Source organism: Rhinoderma darwinii, chromosome 3 (genome assembly GCF_050947455.1).
Source record: "Rhinoderma darwinii isolate aRhiDar2 chromosome 3, aRhiDar2.hap1, whole genome shotgun sequence".
NCBI lineage: Eukaryota > Metazoa > Chordata > Amphibia > Anura > Rhinodermatidae > Rhinoderma > Rhinoderma darwinii.
In genome coordinates, this window is record NC_134689.1 from 275,577,481 (window position 1) to 275,598,878 (window position 21,398).

Genomic DNA, 21,398 nt, shown 5'->3' on the forward strand with positions numbered 1-21,398 from the left:
GCGGAATCCCCAGCCAGTATCGGAAACAGGGATTCCGCTCAAGGAGTAGCCATTGACGTCACTGTCCATATATGGACAGTTACATCAGGGCTTCACTCTGGGAGCGGAATCCCCAGCCTATGCTCTGGCTGGGGATTCCACTCCTAGAGGGAGTCCCAATGGTGCTATCTACAGGGGGGGGGGTGTCACTATCTTCAAGGGGGGTGTGGCACTATCTACATGGACACTGTGGCACTATATAGGGGCACTATCTACAGGGGACACTGGCGCTATGTACATGGGCACTATCTACATGGGCAAAGTGTCACTATCTATAAGGGCACTGGTACTAGGGGCAGCTAAGGGGACATTATACTGTATGGGGGAATTTGTTTCGTCATTATACTGCATGGGGGCATCTGTATGGGCATTATACTGCACGGGAGAATCTGTGTGGGCATTATACTGTATGCGGGCATCTATGGGGTAGTATACTGTATGGTGGCAGCTATGGGCAGATTATACTGTATGGTAGCAGCTAGAGGGCATTATACTGTGTGGGGACAGCTATTTGGTATTATACTGTGTGGGAGGCACTATGGGAGCATAATACTGTGTGGGCTGAATCAGGTGTGTATGGGATTGGGTGGGATTAGAGGCGTAGTTTACAAGAAAAAAAAATTTTGCGACAAGCTGCGCACGCCGCATCGGTTGTCCCCCTTTGTGATACTTGAAAGTTGGGAGGTATGCTTATGGGCAGCATGTAACCTGATACCTCAGCGATCTGATAATCCATCTGGTCTTGCAAGCCAGATTTAAACAGTAATTACAGAATGAATAATCAGTGCAGCGGGCAGAATTGCCTGAAAACTAGAGATAGGCATATTTTTCTCTAATAGGATATGCTCCAAAGTGCCCATGAAAAGGAACCTTTTAGATCAGATATTATTGTAGTGTCAAGAAAAATAGCACTGGCAATGTGCCAGTTTTGTCCATTCGGAAACCTCTGAGCGAGTTCCACACCCATGTTCTTCTAGCTAAAAATATCTCACACTTAGTCATTTTCTATTATATATAGCTATTATATAGCAGAATCCCAAGGATGCAGATGTTTCCCTTTGACCCAAATGCTGCAAGGCAACAGTGCTAAGCACTGATAATATGTGCTGCCCCCAAAATGTGAAAGGGGGGCTGCACACTTTGTTTCCTGTACAAATTATTGGAAGGCAGGGTAGTAAGAGGAAGTTACAATTAAAGCGTACCTAACTTTTCAGAATAAGCTGTCATATGAGTGTACATGAGGAATAACACTATTTCTGCTCATTATATGACTTGTATTCTGCATTTTTTTTTAGCAGGTTCTAATGCTCAGTGGTCTCTGAGCTAGTGGGTGGAGCCTAACAGCTATCATTTCTATTATACACTGCACACATAGAAGAGAAGAATCCTGCTGTACTATCTCATAAAGGAGATATTACAGCAGTATTGAGCAGAGTATCTGAGAACCCAGCACTGGGGTGACATAGAAATCTTACCAGCATGTCTGTCTCACACTCTGCTCATGCTTCCTTTTTTTGCTCCCTCCTCCCATGTCCATAGATTTGTATGCAGCATGCCTGTGTAACTTTCTCTCTCTGCTCCTTCTCCCAGCTCCCCCTCCCCTCTCCATAGACTTCTATGGGGAGGCAGTAGAGAGACGCAGGCAGTAAAGAGATACACATACATACACACACACACACACACACACACACACACACCTACTTTCTGCAGTCCATCAATCCTACTCCGTAACCAGGGACCGACATTGCTTGACAACAGATTACAGGAAGGGAGGCACGTATTGGCAATAACTTCACACAGAGTTTGCATGTATAAAACAACTACATTTTAACAGTAAGTAAATTACAAAGTTCACCTATATCAGGTATAATATTAGATTAGCATAAGTTGTTTGAAAAGTTAGTATTCATTTAATGTGGCTTTAAATAGATCAATACAGACATTTTTATGGACTACAGTGCTGGCATTTTCTAAATTATGGATGTCTGAGCCTAGTAGCTGAATTTTCCTGTGTACCTGAGAGATACTCAGGACAGAGTTCTTCCACATATGCAACAGTAGATACAAAAGCAAAAGGCCCCATTCAAACAGGGGTTGTGTGTAGCATTTTATTATTTTTTTAATTACATAAAAAACGCATGTAAGAAATGTCATTGTTTTTAAATATAACATGTTTGTTAAGGTGTTTATTGTGACTTTATCTAGAGTAATTTGTATGCGCTTTTTTAAAGTTCTATAGAGCAGCCTATGGAGAAAATTGTCATAGAGAATGCTGTGTTTTGATGAAAACGCTACTGACCCAAACTTCAAAATGACATCTGGCTACAAAGTTTTTGCCACACATAAAACATGCAAACAAAAACGTTCCTAAAAAAAGCGGCAAGACTGCATGTGAAACCGGCTAGGCTCAAAAAAAACAAAAAAACGTCACCAGAAACTGTATGTGTAAATTCCGCTTCACCGGCCTCAGAAGCAAAAGAGCACCTACAGGATTTTGGGGTCTGCTTTTATATAGATGATTAGATTTTAGGCACCATGTCAGGTTTGAAGAGTTCTTGTGGTGCCAAAACAGTGTAAACTCCCCAAAGTTGACCCCATTTTGGAAACCACACCCCTCAAGGAATTTTTCTAGGGGTATAGTTAGCATTTTGTAATATTTATTGGATTTAGTCTGTGAAAATGAAAATCACCTTTTTTTCTGAAAAAAAAAGACATTTTTAATATTTACAAGCAATAAAGAATAAAATGCACACCCACATTTGTAAAGCATCTTCTCTAGATTACGAAAATGCTCCATATGTGGTAATAAACTGCTGTATGGAGCCAGAGCAGGGCTCAGAAGGGAAGGAGAGCCATTTGGATTTTGGAACGCAGCTTTTGCTGGATTGGTTTTCAGTGCCATGTCGCGTTTGCAACGCCCTGGAGAAACCAAAACAGTGTAAACACCCCAAAAGTGACCCCATATGGGAAACTACACCCCTCAAGGAATTTTTATAGGGGTATAGTGAGCAATTATACCACACAGGTTTTTTGCAGAATTTAGTAGAATTAGGCCGTGAAAATGAATAAACATTTTTGTCCACTAAAACGTTGAATTTTTTCACTTTCACAAGGGATAAAGGAGAAAAAGCCGTCCTAAATTTGTAATACAATCTCTTCCGAGTAGGACAATACCCCACATGTGGTAATAATTGTTGTTTTTTTTTAATAGAAATTAAATTAATCTTTGCAGGACTGATCCTTTTTTGCTTTTCCATTTTAGTTTTTCACTCCACGCCTTCCAAACGCCATAAATTTTTTATTTTTCCATCAATAGAGTGGTGCGAGGGCTTATTTTTTGCAGGAAGATTTGTAGTTTCTATTGACACCATTTAAAGTACCTTATAATGTACTGGGAAACTGGAAATAAAATTATTTGCGGGGTGAAATTGGAAAAAACTGCAATTCCTCCATTGTTTTTTGGGTTTCGTTTTTACCACTTTCACCGAGCGGGAAAACGACAACTTAACTGTATTCTGCGGGTCAATACGATTACGGTGATACCAAATGTATATAGTTTTTTTCAAAATATATTTTACAAAGAAAAAACTTTGTTAAAAAAAAATAAAATCTTTTGTATCAACACATTGAGAGCCATAACTTTTTTATTTTTTGGTCGATTGAGCGGTGTGAGGGCTTATTTTTGGCAGGACGAGCTGTAGTTTTTATTGGTACATACAAATTTTGATCACTTATTACAATTTATTTAGAACTAAGGTGACCAAAAAAACAGTGATTTTGGCGTTTTATATTCTTTATTTCTTACGGCGTTCATAATGCGCTATAAATGACAATTTTACTTTTACTTTTTTATTTTTCAGTCAAAAAAGATGTGCAACGGCTTGTTTTTTTGCGGGACGGGTTGTAGTTTTTATTGGTACTATTTTGGGGTACATTCGACTTTTTGATCACTTTTTATTCTATATTTTAGGAGGGGTGGTGACCAAAAAATAGTGATTCTGGCATTGTTTTTAGTTGTTTTTTTTTTTTGCGACGTTCACCGTGCAGGAAAAATAACAATCAATTATAGTTGGGGTTGTTACGACTGTGGTGATACCAAATATGTGTACTGTTTAACGGTTTAATTTTTTTCCTATAATAAGGGACTTATTATAGGAAAAAAAAAACTTTTATTGTTACACTTTTGTAAAACATTTTTATTGACTTTTTTGTAAAAAAATTTTTACACTTTCTTTTTTTACGGTAAGTCAAAGAGGACCAGCCAGAGGCTGGTCCTAATAGGCTTCCATACATGGCAGAACCGGAGGCCGTTGTCTGACCTCTGGATGCCATCACAAGCATCAGCAACCCCAACGATTGCATGGGGGCTGCTGATGTGCTACAAACCCCCTAAATGCGGCGATCGCAATCAAGCGCTGCACTTATAGGGGTTAATTGACTAAATCAGTGGCGATGAGCCGTTGATCGGCAACAGCTGACAGTTTGCACCGGGAACCGCACAGTAACTGTACGTTCTGGTGCGCTAAGACACCGGCCACCAGGATGTACAGTTGCGTCGTGGTGCGCCTAGGGATAAAGCTTGTTGGATTTTTAGAAGTGTCTAGTAGTATTTTCTTTTTTCCTTCTTGCAATTTAAGTAAGCACTCACAATTAGCCAATCTAAGGGTCAGTTCACACAGAGTCGGAATCAGCGCCAAAAAACGTCCAAAATCGCCCCTTATCGATTTCAATGATAGGCAGAGGCATTATTTTATTTACTGGGCAGCTTTTGGCCACTTGCAGCACAAAAAAGTGACATGTTCTTTCTTGCCACGGTTTCCGCCTCTGACCTCGCATTGAAAACAATGGGAGGCAGAAAAAAACAACGGCACTCGTTTGAGCGTTTTCCGCGGGGGTTCTTGCCAGAGGTTCTTACATTAGCTTCAATGACCGCTGACGAAGAACGCCGCAATAAAAATAAAAATAAAATACCTCAGTGTGAACAGGGCCTTCAGATGCCCATACACATTAGAAGAACATCATTCATACCCACCAATTTCAGCCGACCATCTAATGTATAGGGGGGTGTCCAGACTCTCCGACGGCAGATGTCAGGTGAAAGAAGGATCAAATATGCCCGATCCTTTGTTCTCAAGGGAGATAAGTCGCCGCCAAAGGTGTCTGGCAGAAGCCTATTCCCCTCTTCTTATGGTCTTATGGAGTACACATGCAGAGCCGAATATAAATATTTAAGGAGGGGGGGGGGGGGAAGTTGGGAGGAATAACAGTCAGTCAAATAAGATTTTGCCCGACAGCTACCTTATGTGTAGGGCCATCTTTCTCATGACAGGTGAAGTCAAATGGTCACAAATAATTTTTTAAATCTTTATTTTGTCACCTAAAAGACTGTCCTTCAAAAAGGTATGCTATATATCAAGCATCCATTTTTTCAAAAATCAAATGAATAATCAAGCACTAAAAATAATGAATCTGAACATTTAGATAAGAGAAAAAAAAACAAACAATCAATGTTTGTGCAGAAGGAAGAATGACATTTATTGAAGAGATACATGGAACCCTGCAGATTATTAGCTATTACAAGTCCATTTCCATTAGATTAAAACTCCTGGCTTCACCACAGGAACAGAATCCTATAGTTGTGTATTTAAATTTGCAGTAACACATGTAGAACAAAGCATTAAAAAGATCTACCGTATTTAAACTAATTCAACAGCTAAACAAATGCTTTGAGATAGAGTGAATTCCTTCTAAAGGTAGGAACAGATGATTAAGGAAAGGCCTTCAAATCACATGTACTTTCTCCACCCTACTGTGTACATATGTATTCAACAGATAGACTAGAGGGTGGAGTGTGAATTAGTAATACTGCCAGAGAAGACCATAATTTGTCATCCATTCTCTATCAACATCAATAGGCCTAAAAACCCTAACCGGCTACATAAAAGTGCTAATCCGGATTTATTTTTTTTGAACATGGATTTTATTGACATTAAAGAATTCAACCCAGCGGGCACAAAGCAATCATGTAACAGGAGCATAACTCCACCCATATAATACAGATATAGAACAGATTAGGCAGAGAGCTATTTATCCCAAGTACACGATAAAAATTCACGCTTGGCCGATATTTGAATGGGGAGAGGGGAAATAAATTGCTGCCAGAAATGTGTCTGGCAGCGGCTTATCTACCACGAGGATAGTTATAAACAATCTCAGTTACTTATTAGTAAAAAATAATAATAAAATCCACTCTGAAAAAGAGATGCAACGCGTTTCAACCACGGATCATGGTCTTCATCAGGCATCTACGGCAGCGCTTAGACTTTAGGAAGCCTTTTTGTGTCTTTGGATTGTTTTAATAGCGTGGATGACACATGAGGTCAGTTTCCTGACCCAGCAGCCAAAGGAACCACAGGACTCAATATTTCTGCAATTGAGTTGTGCAATACACTAAAGTACAACTAATCCAGGTGAGCAATATTACCACAAATTTTGTTTTTGTGTTTTTGTGTATCACATAGTCCTGATGATATTACCAATAGGACCACCGAGTCACCTTTTCTACATTCTTTTATTTTCTGTAATGTTATTTTTAATTATTTTTTTTGAAAGCCCGAGTCATGCTTTCAATCACCCAGGTGCAAAAAGTGCACAAGGATGCAGTTTATCGCAGCCCTACTCCTAAAGGAGTGAGGCCCCGCATAACCATTCCCCGACCGTCTGAACCATAGGCCCAAAGGATCGAGGATCCCCCCCCATTAAGAAAGTCATTAGCATAAATTTAAAATAGGTCATAACTTTGTCAACATTGATCGTTTTTCTAAATAAAAAAACACTGCTGTAATGTACATTACAGCACCGATCACATTATGTAGAAGATAGGGCACTTTTAATGTGGTGACAGAGCCTCTTTAAGTGGGGCGGTGTCGGCACGTCATCAATATTACGAAAACTACAGGACTTCTGGCACCATTTGACCTGGTTTGAACTACAGTACATGATTCAGGACAGAGTTAAAGTATATTAGTAAGTGACTTATTTTCACTTAGAAATATAAATACCACGCAATTTTTGGTCCTGGATAACCCCTTTAATATACATAATGCAACAATCTTTTCCATTTATATTCATGTGGTTGTTCCATTTATATATTAAGTGTTATTAATATGGTATAATCATGTAAATACATACACACAAGCTTTCTAATCTGTATCTTGTTTTTTTCTTTGACTGGGTAATACTCCTGTAGAAATCACTGTGCTCTATGGAATAATATGGCAATGAAGTAGACCGTCATACTATCTCAGAGGATGAAAGAAGTAGAGAAGGCTTGCTTTTCCTCTGTCCTCGGCTGAGATGCATTTTCATAAGCTCACATGTAGAGGCATTCACATACAACCAAAAAGTATTTTTATGCAAAGTCAGTTATACAAACTAGTACCACCAAGGACTATAGTACCCATGACTACCTAACCCGCACAATTAAAAACTAGATGGGCTATGTTTAGCCCCCATATCTGCTGCCAGGAAGGTTTTTTTTGTATCACTTAAAATAAATAAGCAATTACAGTTAGTGGTGTTTGTAGACTACATTCAGTAGGTTTATTACAGTGTTAGACCTCTCCTTCAGCCAGTTCGATTTTTATAGTAGCCAGCCATTGAAAACGTCCATGGACATCAGTATAAAATATCTAAAAAAAAAAAGCAAAGAAGCAAAATTCTAAGGCCATCGGTTACCTGGTTTGACAGCCGCAGTTGATCATATTTATTTAGTTATTATCCAACATGTGTTACTTAAAAGGGCTTTACAGATTTATGTAACAAAAGCCTGTTCATTGTATAATGCAAAGTTATTTATTATCTATTCAAATTATCATGTTAGTGTACCTAAATGTTAAAACAAACTTCTGACATGTCATAGTGACATGTCAGAAGTTTGTATTGGTGGGGGTCCGAGCACGGAGACCCCCACCAATCGCTAGAACGAAGCAGCTGAAGCGCTCGTGTGAGCGCCCAGCTGCTTAGTTTTTTTTAGGCTTTTTCCGGAAAGCCAATGTATTGGTGTACGGGCCCATAGACTTTCTATTGAGTCCGCACACCGATACATTTATTTCCGGAAAATGCCGAACAGACACGAAGCAGCTGAGCGTTCACACGAGCGCTTCAGCTGCTTCGTTCTAGCGATTGGTGGGGGTCTCCGTGCTCAGACCTCCACCAATACAAACTTCTGACATGTCAGTATGACATGTCAGAAGTTTGTCGAACGTTTAGCTACACTTTAACAAAATCTCTGCTTGCAATCATTTAATGGAACCTGTATTGTTTACTTTCAGAGGCTGAAAATCTGTGCTGGTAATGTGATGATCACACAGGTGATCAAGCCATGCAGCTGTGTGACCACTGCATGACCAGGACAGATTTTCATCCTCATCACGCAATTCAATGACTGCAAGAACAGATCTTGGAAATACAAGGAACACAAATTATATTAGCAAATTGCATAACGCTTCATTATCCAATGAATACCATTTTCCACTACAACCAGAGCCACCCTACCCCTGCCCAAGATTTTACCATACAAACGTATTAATACAGATTTTACACAAACTACATTTCTCAAACTCATGCTCTGAGCATCATATCCCTTTCAGTATGGTGATAATGTCATCTTTGTGCAAGAGCTTGTGGATTAACAACCTAAAACTTAATTTGGTTCCGAACAAAATGTTTTCATGAAAAAAAATGTAACTTGACATTAGTGGTACAAACTAAATCAAAAGGTCATATTAGCAAAAATAATAATAATTATAAAATAATAATAATAATTTTCTTAGAAGTACTTCACAAACAAAACTATTGGAATAACTTTATGACATCATATTAAAGTCCTAAATATGATTACACATTTTAGAAGAAGGCAGCTAGAAGACCTTATTTCTGCCAAGCTGGCATATTGCCCTCCAAGTAGTAGTCAGTGGTCAGACTGGCTACAACAAAGTGATTGAGATTGACAAGACATTTATTAAAATGATTGAGGTTACAGCAGTAGTTTAGGATTTTCATAACAGCCAATTTTAACAAAGTTCATTATGAAAGGACACTGAAGCGGATGAGGTTATTGCCTGTTAGGTGGCCATGCTTCAACTGCTGGAAAGGAGCCATCTTATCCTAGCGGTCTGTTCTCTCTAATTCACCAAGCCAAGGAAACCCTTCTGATGAGCTTCAGGCTAGGATAGTGCTCTTGGTAAAACAAGAGCTAAATTAGCAAAAAAACTACTTAATTTTCTGACTATATATTGCAAAAGCTTAACTTATTATATTTAGATGGGGGGGGGGGGGGGGGGAATGCCCCCAAATAAGAATAAGTATCCAAGAAGCTAAAGAATTGCTATTTTTACTTTAATGAGAATATACTTGGAAATCTTCCTTACTGAACAAAAATGCTATCATAAGCCAAGTATTATGCAATCATATTGAATCTCATGGATACCAGATCAAGAAATAAAAAAGCCACAGAGGTAAACCAAAAAGGTAAAATATCCAGGCAAGACTAAACAAAAAAAACAAAAAACCGGCCCTGGGGACCGAGTTTTGCATCCGCACTTGAAACATTCAAAATCCAGGTGCATCCACCCAGTGTCAAATGTATAGAACTGAATGCTATCACAGTCAGCATCAAGCTCCATCTCTCCCTAAAGAAGTGGTCACAGACCTCTCCATGCCAGACAGAGAATGAACACATAGCGGTCACACAACAACGCTGTGTGTGCCTCGTGCTGACAGAGACCGATGCAGGAAACTACATACAGCAGAAAGACTAGGCAGCTTGTACGTAGCTTCCATCTAGCACTGGGCGCATCTCGGGAGCGTGCTATAGATAAATACACGTGAGGGAGGGGTGAGAATCCCTGCTGTGACTACTGGGAGGGAAAGTTGGCTGGAAGAGTCCTGTTGTGACTACAGGGTGTGAGATGTCTGCTCTGAGAACTGGAAAGTGAAAAGGAGGACACCATTTTCACTAGAATAGAGGAAGAGGGAAACATAGCTGTAACAACCAAGGGAAAATCTATTATAACTACTTGAAAGGGGGTGGAGAACAAAACCTGAATTGACATAATAAAGTCAGGCTTCTACATCACCAGTTGCTCGGATCAGGGATGCGGTCGCTGGCCAAAAATTTTAGAGCTGGCTCCTAGAACTGCTAGAAGTTCTTCTGGAACTTGACCAAGCAATACAGAACTTATGTATTTTGGGCGGCATAACCTTTAATTAAGCATGTTATAGAGGCTCTGTCACCAGATTATAAGTGCCCTAACGCCTACAAAATCTGATCGGCACTGTAATGTAAATAATGAAAAACTATAATTTTTGGGCAATTTATGAGCAATTTTAGATTTATGCTAATTCGTTTCTTAATGTCCAACTGGGCGTTTTTTAACTTTTGACCAAGTGGGCGTTGTACAGAGGAGTGTATGACGCTGACCAATCAGCGTCATACACCTCTCTATTCATGTCCATTTGTACTCAGCACAGCGTGATCTCACTGTGCTGTCACATACACCCACATTAACTTTACTGAAGTGTCTTGAGAGTGAATAGACATCACCTCCAGCCAAGACACTATGTCTATTCACACTCCCGACACTTCGGTAACGTGTGTGTGGGACTTAATGACAGCAAGCGTGATCTCGCGAGATCACGCTGTGATTGACAGCAAGTCCCACACAAACTTTACCGAAGTGTCGGGAGTGTGAATAGACATCGCGTCCTGGCTGGAGGTGATGTCTATTCACTCTAAAGACACTTCAGTAAAGTTAATGTGGGTGTATGTGACAGCATAGCGAGAATACGCTGTGCGGAGTACAAATGGAGAGAAGTGTATATTTACAACGCCCACTTGGTCAAAAGTTAAAAAAACGCCCAGTTGGACATTAAGAAACAAAATTAGCATAAATCTAAAATTGCTCATAACTTGCTCAAAAATTATCGTTTTTCAAAATAAAAAACACTTGTGATCTACATTACAGCGCAGATCAGATTATGTAGGAGATAGGGCACTTATGTGGTGACGGAGCCTCTCTAATTAGGACTATTCTTTTATAACAATTCCCGTGTGATACATTTTTAAAGCCAAACTCCAAATACCTTAAATGGTCACCAACTTTTGAATAAACTTTGTACTAGATCCTACTAGAGAAAAATGCCTGTCTCCACTTATCAGGCTCCTTTCATCTCTCTCACTCTTACCTGTTCACTAACTCAAAATTTACTTTTTTTTCCCCTTTTCCTCAAAATGAAACGGACTATCAGGTCACTGAAAGATCAGGTTACATTTGCTTATAGAAGTCTATAGAAAGTGTTAGAAGGAGCAGTAAGAGAGACACACAAAGATGGTGCTGCAGCTTCTGCTAAGTGTTATAATTAACCGCAGTTCTGGATTCTCAGCTACACTGCTTATTACTGCTGTATAATCTCCTCCATGCTGCTGCTTCTGAGGTTGTGCTACAAAGAGATAAAGAGAAAATTTTTCTCCCCTATGTGTGCAATATATAGAAGACAGAAAAAAATAGACTCCACCCACTAGCTCAGGGAAAACGGAGAACTAGAGATAGAGCACGCAGAAGAGAAAACTGCTAAAAAATATAATTTACAAGTCATATAATGGCAAGAAATTATATTATTTCTCATGTTCACATATATGACAGCTTGTTCTAAAAAGTCCCCTGAAAGGTTGGAAACGCTTTAAATACATTAATTGTAAATATTAGCACTAACCTGTGCACTTGGACCCGAGCTGTGTACATTTGCTTTCCTATTTCCCTCATCAGATGGAACAGTAATTCTGTTCTGTAACTTTAGTGTGGATGTCATTGTTGTAAGATCTCCATTACTTTTTCTTTGTATTGGTAGTGTTACTGAATCCGTTTGATCCGAGGAGGTTACTCGGTTATTCTTTGTGTCTTTCCGATATGGTAGAGAACTGTAGCTTTGACTATGGGTATCTTCAGAAGGTACAGTGTGGATAGCAAGGCTTCCAGTGGTGTTTTGCCTCTTGAAGGGTAGTTTATAAATTTGTGTGTGAGATTTCTGTTGACAAATCTGTGATGGCCTCAACAAATGTTCATTTGATTTCCCCAAATTCTTACTGAACTCATTTAAGTAATCTGTATTGCCTTGAAGGCCAAAGGGTAATGCACTATCAACACTTCTTGCCCTCTTTCTGTCCTCTAGATTAATCCTATTCCGTTTGGCTGATCTGCCCCTTCTTTGCACGGGAATATTCGAATCAAATTTTTCAATCAGCTCGTCAACTCCAGGAATACATCCAGTGTCAATATCACGCCCCGTCCCAGGTACAAAAGGAATATACCTCCGGTTCTCATGTCGGTTAACATTATCAGCATAGATAGCATCTTCTTGTTCTTCTAGCCAGAATTTGTACAAAGAATGAGCTGAGGTTGCTGTTGAGGAACAGGATGACCTACGTGATCGAGATCCCTCAAGAACTGGCCCCGTTGAGCTTTGTCTTCTAAACTGGAGAACATCTGGTCTGGTCTTTCTAGATTCAGTTAGTGTTGTAGAATTTGTACTATATGGTGATCCATTACTGGAAGTAAAAGATTCTGAAGTACAATTATCACTAGTACTGCTTAAAATGCTAGTGTTATGTACTGAAGACTTCTCTCGGTTTACTTGCTTGGCAGACGTTTCCTTGCCATCCACCATGTTTGACATATGTTTTATAACCTGATCTTTTTGCAGATACATCAAAGGCATAGAATCTTTCTGGTTTTCTTTTTCTGCAGGATATACGGTTAATTGTTCTGTAGAATGCTTAGCATTGTCTATTTTTAATGAATGTCCATTTGGATTATATGGTCTCAAAAGCTCAGGATGTCTTTGAAAATTGAACAGGTTATTTTTGAGAGGTCCTTCCTTAAATTCCAAAGTACTATTTCCAGAACGTATATAGTTCACTTTATTTGACATATCAGTCACTGGTTTGTATGGGTTTTCTGGGAAATCTTCCTGATCTTTTTGGCTATTTTGAATGTTTTTAGAATTCAGTACTGATCTGCTGTGAGAAAGACTATCTATTTCAGGCATAGAAACATTACGTGAAACATGTCCTTCTTTATTATTTAGAACAATAAAAGGATGTCCATCAATTCCTTGGACCCTGATGCTTACTCCATAAGAACTCTCAGTTGTATTTTGGGAATTTCGTAGTTTTCTTTTCTGGTCTTCATTTTGTTGGTTTAAAACATTGGTATCCTGTGGACGATATTTCGAATGAAAACGGGGATCCATGATAGTGACTTGTTACCACCTGTAGAGACAAAAATGAGATTAAAATGTTGGGGTTTACATACATTTAGACTGAAATTACTAGCCTTTAACCGCTCTACCACATAAATCAAGTTATACAAGAGTGGCATATTCAAATTCCTTTTTTTACTGGTTTATAAAAAGGACATAGTAAGCAAATATTGCATTAGTTTTCCTTTGGTCCTGTGTTACATCCTTTTTTAAGGTGTATTCACACGCGGCAGATTTTGTTGCAGCAATTTCTGTGACTGAAAATTAGTTCCATTCATCTGAATGCATTTTTTTCTGCAGCAAATGGATTTTCAGTCAGAAATTTTTCCAACAAAATCTGCCGCATGTGAAGCCACCCTTAAGCCACACGCAGACGCTGCGTATTATGTGCGGAATTGCTTTACAGATTTTCATGTGGCAAATCCGCAGCGTAATACAGTACCAGCAAAGTAAATGAGATTTCAAGTTGTCAGGGATCATTACCATGTATATTGTTTGAAAAATATTATCCTTTATATATATATATATATATATATATATATATATATATATATATTTCAGTATATTACACAAAGAGATTGGATTCATGGAGCACAAAGAGCCTGCATAACACGCCTATGGAAGACACCGCCCCCTGGAATGCAAAGAGGAGTGTGCAGAAGAATGTACAGGAGAATTTACAGCTGAGGAGCCAATGGGACTTAAGCAAGTCCCACGTCTCTAGGGAGGGGCATGTGTCTTTTTCTGTGTTCTGAATAAAGTTTCAGTCTTCCTCCTGGTTGAAGGAGGGGATGTCTACCAACATTACTCTGTGTGGTGTACTTCTCTCCAGGCATGCCTTTCCGCAGTAATTTTTAGTGTTTTCATTTAGGGTTTTTTTTTTCTCCCTGCCTTCCAAAAGCCATACCCATCTTATTTTTCGGTCAACATAGCCGGATAGGGTTTTTTTTCAGGACAAGTCGTAGTTTTGAATGGCACAATTTAATGTACCATATAATGTACTGGGAAATAGAAAAAAAAATCTTTGTTGGGTGAGATGGGAAAAAAACTCATTGTTTTTTGGGTTTGGTTTATACGGTGATAATTTTTTTAGCCCATAACCCAGCAGGGATATCACATCTAACAAGAAACTTCCCTATAAGACCTGGGTTATATTAAATTTATTAAAACTTATCTTTCATTTATTTCAAATGAAAACTACTTGTGCCCTTATTCTATTTAAAATTCCAATAGTTTGCGCACACACTGAAGTAAACTACTGGAGAAAAACTCCCTGACTATTGAGTTCACGTGGTGGTTCCTCTGCTCACGTTCAATAAAATTCAGACGATACTCTATAAGACAAACCACTGGGGGTACGCTCCCTGAGTAATAAGATACTGTACATGTCTTTTCACATTCTGTGACCAATATAAATGTAGGATAGCTGCGGACTTTCCACCACACTTGTGTTTATTTGTGTAGCGTCAGTGCAAATATCAAAATAAAATAACAGAAGCAGCCTCCCCGACATGTTTCACCATGACTGGCGTCTTCAGGGGGAGAGAGGCTAATTTTGCTAACTTTATTCTGCGGGTCAATACGATTACGGTGATACAAGTTTACCATGTACTACTTTTACAAAGAAAAAACTATTTGTTAAAAATATTTTCGTTGGTGCATTTTTGAGGACAGATGTGTCTATCTTTAGCTTTATGTTTAAAATGTTAACAGTTTTTACTTAAAGCGTACCTCCATTGCTCGTCTCCATAACTCCATAACGCAGAACGGCCATTAGCAATATAGGATTCTACCGCGCTGGCGGCCGTGTTCACAGTCCGTGCTGCTGCTGCTATAAGCAGAATCGCTAAAACAAGTGATTTAGACAAAAACGTAATCTGCACGCTGCTGCACTATAATCAGTTTTGAGTAAAAGTGGAGGTACGCTTTAAATGTGGCTCCCAGGCTTCACTCAAAATTTATTATGGCTCACAAGGTATAAAAGGTTGGGGACTGCTGCTTTAGGGGAAAAAAATAGGGTTTTTTTTGTATTTTTTTTAACTTCTAATATTTTTGTTTTTTGTATATTATAAAAAAAGTTGCGTTTTTTTTTTAATTTTCTTTTTAGTCTAACTAGGGGGCTTGAACAAAGGTCATGTGATGGCTGGTTCAATACACTGCATTACTTATGTACTGCAGTGCAGTGTAATTTATACCAGCTACTATTAAGCCCTACCTCTGGGGCCTCCCCCTCTTTTTAACATCTTAGAAGCCGCAATCGCTATTGTTCAATGGCCGGGAACGGGATAATTACCTGCATTTATCTACGTTTTTCATGCAGATTTTCCGCAACATGTAGTCTAAGGGCACATTTAGATGTGGCGCACTGGTTTCAGATTTCCGCTGTGGACAGTTCGCAGTGGACTTGCATTTCATTGATTTATATGGATTTTTCTTTTAGTTAGTGCAGTAGTTGCGGAAAAAATCTGTGCAGAAACAGCTAGATTTTTCCCCAGATCGATTGTGAATTTACAGCGAATTCACTGCAAAATCTGCAACGGAAATAGTCCACCATGTCGGAAAACATGCCCTTATAGTCCAGAACCTCATTCACAGTTCTGCAGACTTCAGTTCTAGAACCTCCCAGCAGAATCCGTAGGCAGAGAGCTTGCTCTGGTAATTAGCTGGAGTACAGATGACCCATCTCACTATGTTACTGTATAGTAATCACATTAAGGCCTCATGCACACGACCGTAGCCATATGCACGGCCGTGATTTTCAGGTCGGCCGGCCACAGAGTGTCACCCGCAAATCGCGGGCCACGCACATGGCCGCGTCCATTATTTTCTATGAGCCTGGAACGCAGAACACGGCCTCCAGGGCCATGCACAGACCGTGGAAACCATGGTCGTGTGCATGGGCCCATAGAAATGAATGGGGCCGCAATTCTCCCGTGGATTTTCGGGGGAATTGCAACCGCAAAAGCACGTTCGTGTGCATGGGGCCTTAGGATAAACAAACTGTACCATGCAGTAAAGAAACCTGTCCGACAACAAAATTGACTATTTCCAATAATAACCAACACAACACAAATTGACCAGGGGTGTGGTTTTTCAATCCACAGCATGTCAAGTTATGCTGTCGAATCACTGGTTTTCTGATGTGGGTTTTCCCCATTGAATTCAATGGGGATGTAAAACCGGCAACAAATAGCAGATGTTGAGATTTTTGCGGCAGAAAAGCTGGAATACCGCCGCAAAAATTACAACTTATACTTACCCAGAACTCTCTGCTACTGCGTCCAACCCGGCCTCCAGGAAAAAACGTTTCATTCCCTGTGACTGCTGTAGCCAATCACAGGCGGCAGCGGTCACATGGAATGAATCATAACAGAAGTCTGGGCTGCAGGATGTCAAAGGGACGCGCCGCCATGGCTGCGGGTAAGTATAAACCCTTTTTAAGTGTGGTTTTCTGAAGTGGACATTCCACCAATTTGGTGCGGGTTTTTCGTCCGGAATTCCCTGCGGGGACCAGGGCAGATACTCTGTGTGCTTTTAGGCAGCCTATCAGACCTGTGTAGGAACACACACACACACACACACACACACACACACACACACACACACACACACACACACACACACACAGAGTAAACACTATGGATTTTCCGCAACAGCATTCATTGTGTAAAATCCGCTGTGTATTACAGTAGCAGCAGAGTGGATGAGATTTGAACAAATGTCATCCACACACTGCAGAAAAAAATCAGCTGAAAAAATAGTTCATAAATTGACCTGCGGTGCAGTATTTGACGTTGCGGCATGTCAATTAATACTGGGGAATCACTGCTCTTCTGTTACGGGTTTTCCCCCATGAATTCAATAGGGTAGTAATACCAGTGAAAAAGTGCTATGTGTTGCGAGTTTTGCGGTGGAAACGCAGCGATTCAGACGCAAAAATCACAAATGAAAAAAAATATATATATATTTTTAATTGTAAATTAATAAATAAAGCTCATACTTATCCCCAGCAGTTGTCTTAGTGACACGATCCTCTTTTGAGTGTAGCCTGGCCTCCTGGGATCATGTTTCATCCCATGCGACTGCTGCAGCCAATCAAAGGCTGTGGCAGTCACATGGACTACAGCGTCATCACAGGAGGCCGGGCTGTGCTCAAAAGGGAGAGATGCGTCGCAATGACTATGGACGGGTAAGTTTAAACAAATGTTTTCATTGTTGCGGGGTTTCCGCAGCGGGCATGCGGCCTGAAAAGCCAAACTACAATTTGGTGCAGTTTTTTGGACAGAATTCCCTGCGGCTACCAGGGCAGATACGCGGTGTCGTTTTACGCAGCGTATTCGTCCTAATTCCACTTACTGTAATCCTACCCGAAGGGTGTATTCACACGCGGCAGATTTGTTGCATACATTTCTGCAACTGTCCCATTCATTTAAAAAAAGGAGGTGAAATCTGATTGTTGCCATGAGCAACTACTCAACTACTCCATTTTTTCTTTACACCAGTTTTTATACTGTAATTCTTCCCCTATGTTCCATGGAGTAAAAATGTAGTGCTTCGTTCCTTTTTTTATCCCCTCCCCAACATAAAATGTATTTATGTGAATGGCAGAATCTAAAACACACATTCAAGCATCATAGACCTAACCAGTTTACAGAGACTCGCCATACTAGAAACCAGCTGTAGATTGATCTGTAAATGCTAGATTTGATGGAATGTGTAGGTGTGTCCACATGCCTTTATCTAGATTCTATGTTCATACAGTCATCTACCAGACAGGCAAAATCATTTATTTGGGAGTCAAATCGTAGTTTACTCTTGGCATGCAACTTGCCATTGCATTTAGGGAGTAGCCGAGTAGGCTGAGGACAGAGTTTCCCACAGAATAGTTGAGAACTCAGCAAAATGTTTCCAGTTTCAGAACCAGTCATGTACACACATCAAATTACCGGCTGCCTTCCATACTGTCGGTGGGAGCTTCAGTTTAAAAACTGTATACTCTGGAGCAAAGAGAGCCTGCTTAATAGACAAATGTATTACTGTGCCAGGAAATGATATAGTGCTGGTTGACTCATGGTCTAATGTTGTATTATAATATATGCACTACAGCTGAAGCGAATACACTATGTACAACAGCAGATGTCACAAATGATGCCAAAATATGTACACCACTCCTGACATTCACCATGCACAGTAGTGGGGCAGTATTATTGGGACATTGAATGGCACGATTTTGTGGGCCATATATGGCACTGAAAATTTAGCCCACACTGCCTATATAAAGTTTCTGAATCTGACCCTGGAATGTGACTAATACCCAACAAGCTGGAAGAGTATGGTGATGACATGACCTAACCTATTTAGTGGATGAAAAGCCTACAGTAGGTAAATAAAGGAAATATTATCACTGAAATAAATGTATTGGTTCCTCAAAGAAACAAATAGTATCACAGAATATGAATCCTTGACAAAATATAACATTTATTCATTATTCTGATTAAAATACTCGATGTAATTCTTTTGATATACAAATACCCCTGACACAACCAGGGCTGAATCAATAAGCAATCCACAATCATCATCTAGATGGCGTAGCACCATACACACACGATGGACAAACTCTAGGGATACAAAAAATGATATCACACACAATTAGTGGAATTTCTAAGCAGCAAATATTGCATAAAATGACCGCAACACTGACACTTCATAACCGTCCCAACCGCTTTCCCCAACCTAGTTGGTTCATCAGGGGACAATACTGGACAATTTGTGTGTAATTGGAGACCTATAAAAGGTATAGATACATATACAGAGGGGTGCAGAAGTAGGTATACAGGGGGAGATTTTTCAAACAGTCTAATTACAATTTTGAATGAAGAAAAACAAGGAGACGCTATTAGAAAAATAACTTGGTCCGATGAAGCCAACGTCAAACTTTCAGGTGCTGTTAATGGGCACAACTGTGTTGATTACTCGACAGAAAACCCCCTTGCAAAGATTGAAGAACAGTTGAATCAATTGGGGTTACAGTTTGGGCGGCCCTTTCATGTAAAGGGGTAGTTGGACCGATCTTCTACAATACAACGGTTACCTCAGATCTGTACCTTAACATGCTCCAAGAAAATGTAATACCACAATTGCAGTTGGTGCATGAAAATGAACACTTCTATTTTCAGCAAGATGGAGTCCCTCTTCACTATGATTTAGCGGTGCGTCATTTTCTTGACAAAAGATTACCCAATAGGTAGACGAGGCCAGGTTGAATGGCCACCACGACCACCAGACTTTACATCGATGGATTTTTTCTTTTGGGGAGTTATTAAAGATAAGGTATATTCAAGAAAACCACACACTGTTAATAACATGATTCAGTTCATAAAAGAAGCGTGCCAGGAAATTAACGCCAATAAAGCACTTTGTGCCAAAGTGTGCTTGAGTGTAAAAACTAGATTACAGCATTACGTAAACAGTGAGGGCCGCCAATTTGTGCAAATTAGATTGTACTTATGGTAATTGTTTAGTTATTCTATAAAATACTATTTAAAATGTATACCTATTATTATTATATTTACCTATTATTTAGACGGTATACCTACTTATGCACCCCCCCAGTATAATAAATATTTGCTTGTATCGGAAAAATGTGCCAGATTACAACGCACGATTCCTAGGAGTAAAGATGACAATTGGCTGATAAAGATGATCAATTTTACAAAACATGCCGGTAACCGTGAAATACTGAAAAGTCTACATACACAGCGTTCTCGTGACATTTTGTTCAAAATGCAGCCTGCTATAGAACTTGAAAAAAGCCAATAAAGAAAAACATGTTTAAAAACAAAAAATGGCACTAAAAATGCATGTAAAAACGCAATAAAATAGGAATGTTACATTAGAAAAGGTTTTTTAGTGCATTTTTTCATGCAGTTTAAAACACCAAATGAAAACCCAGTGTCAAGAAGGCCTTACACAGTTTCTGTCGCCTAAATACAGAAAAGGCCAGCATCTTGTGGACCAATATTTGAAGGACACTTAAACTTCATAGAAAATCTACATATGAGCGTTGAGCTACTAAAATAAAAAAAATAAAAAAATCCTGAGTGAGTAAATCGTACCACAAATGCTCTGTTCACATCTGCTTCAGGGATTTTCATTGTTCTGCGCCATCATAGGAACAGCACAACAAAAAACACAACATCACCCGATCTAATCTATTGACTAATGTCTGGTTTTAAGTGGTTTTGTCCAGCAAAAACGATGGAACTTGCGACAGAGGCTCCGACACATTTTTGAGCAGAGCCTTAAATTTATCACATGCATAACTACACATTTTGTAAAGTAATAAAATCACACAGCACCAGGTTATAAATTATTTTAAGCCCAGTAACTCAAAATTATAAAGTTTCATCATTTAGTGTTTGTCTAATTATAAATTACTATACGCGCTAACGTGAGTTCTGGGTGTCCCACCAATAAAATAGTTTTTGCCTTGTTCGTCTTTTTACGCTTTACCCCCTGCATCTTAGGCCTTATTTACACGAACGTGTTAAACGTCCGTGGGACGGCCATTAAAACAGCGGCCGTCTCACGGACCTATGCAATTCAATGTGGCCGTTCACACAGCCGTTGTTTCAACGGACCGTGTGAAGGGTCCGTGGGAAAATAGGACATGTCCGTTCTTTTTGCGCATCACGCATCCCTCCATAGACTCAACTATGGGGAATGCGTGACATCGCGTCCCGTAGCGCTGAGCACGGATGCACCTCGATCCTGAAAAACTGCAGTTTTTCATGTCCGAGATGTGCAGCGCTCGTGTGAATCAGGCCTTAAACCTACTCCCTCTTTATTTCAGAATTATGCACGATAAGGTTAAATACTCTGCATAGCATAACCAGTAATTCATTTATAATGCAGAAAAAAAAAAGGATAAATGCTATGTAAAGTCTCGAATGGCATTATCACAGTGTGATTGATGCAACTTTATAAATAGTTTTTATAAAAAATTATTTTTACTTTTTAAAATACAGGTTCTATGTATT

General features: G+C 39.5%; 1 protein-coding gene across 2 annotated transcripts in view; it reads right to left on the minus strand.

Moving 5' to 3' along the window:
* CGNL1 (cingulin like 1) overlaps positions 1-21,398 on the minus strand; it is a 216,372-nt gene that overhangs the window by 119,250 nt on the left and 75,724 nt on the right. For both annotated transcript variants that reach the window (XM_075857953.1, XM_075857954.1), the window contains exon 2: positions 11,815-13,369. In XM_075857953.1, the coding sequence (XP_075714068.1) occupies positions 11,815-13,350 (1,536 nt within the window). In that variant the 5' untranslated portion in view covers positions 13,351-13,369. The remainder of the gene's footprint in view (positions 1-11,814; positions 13,370-21,398) is intronic.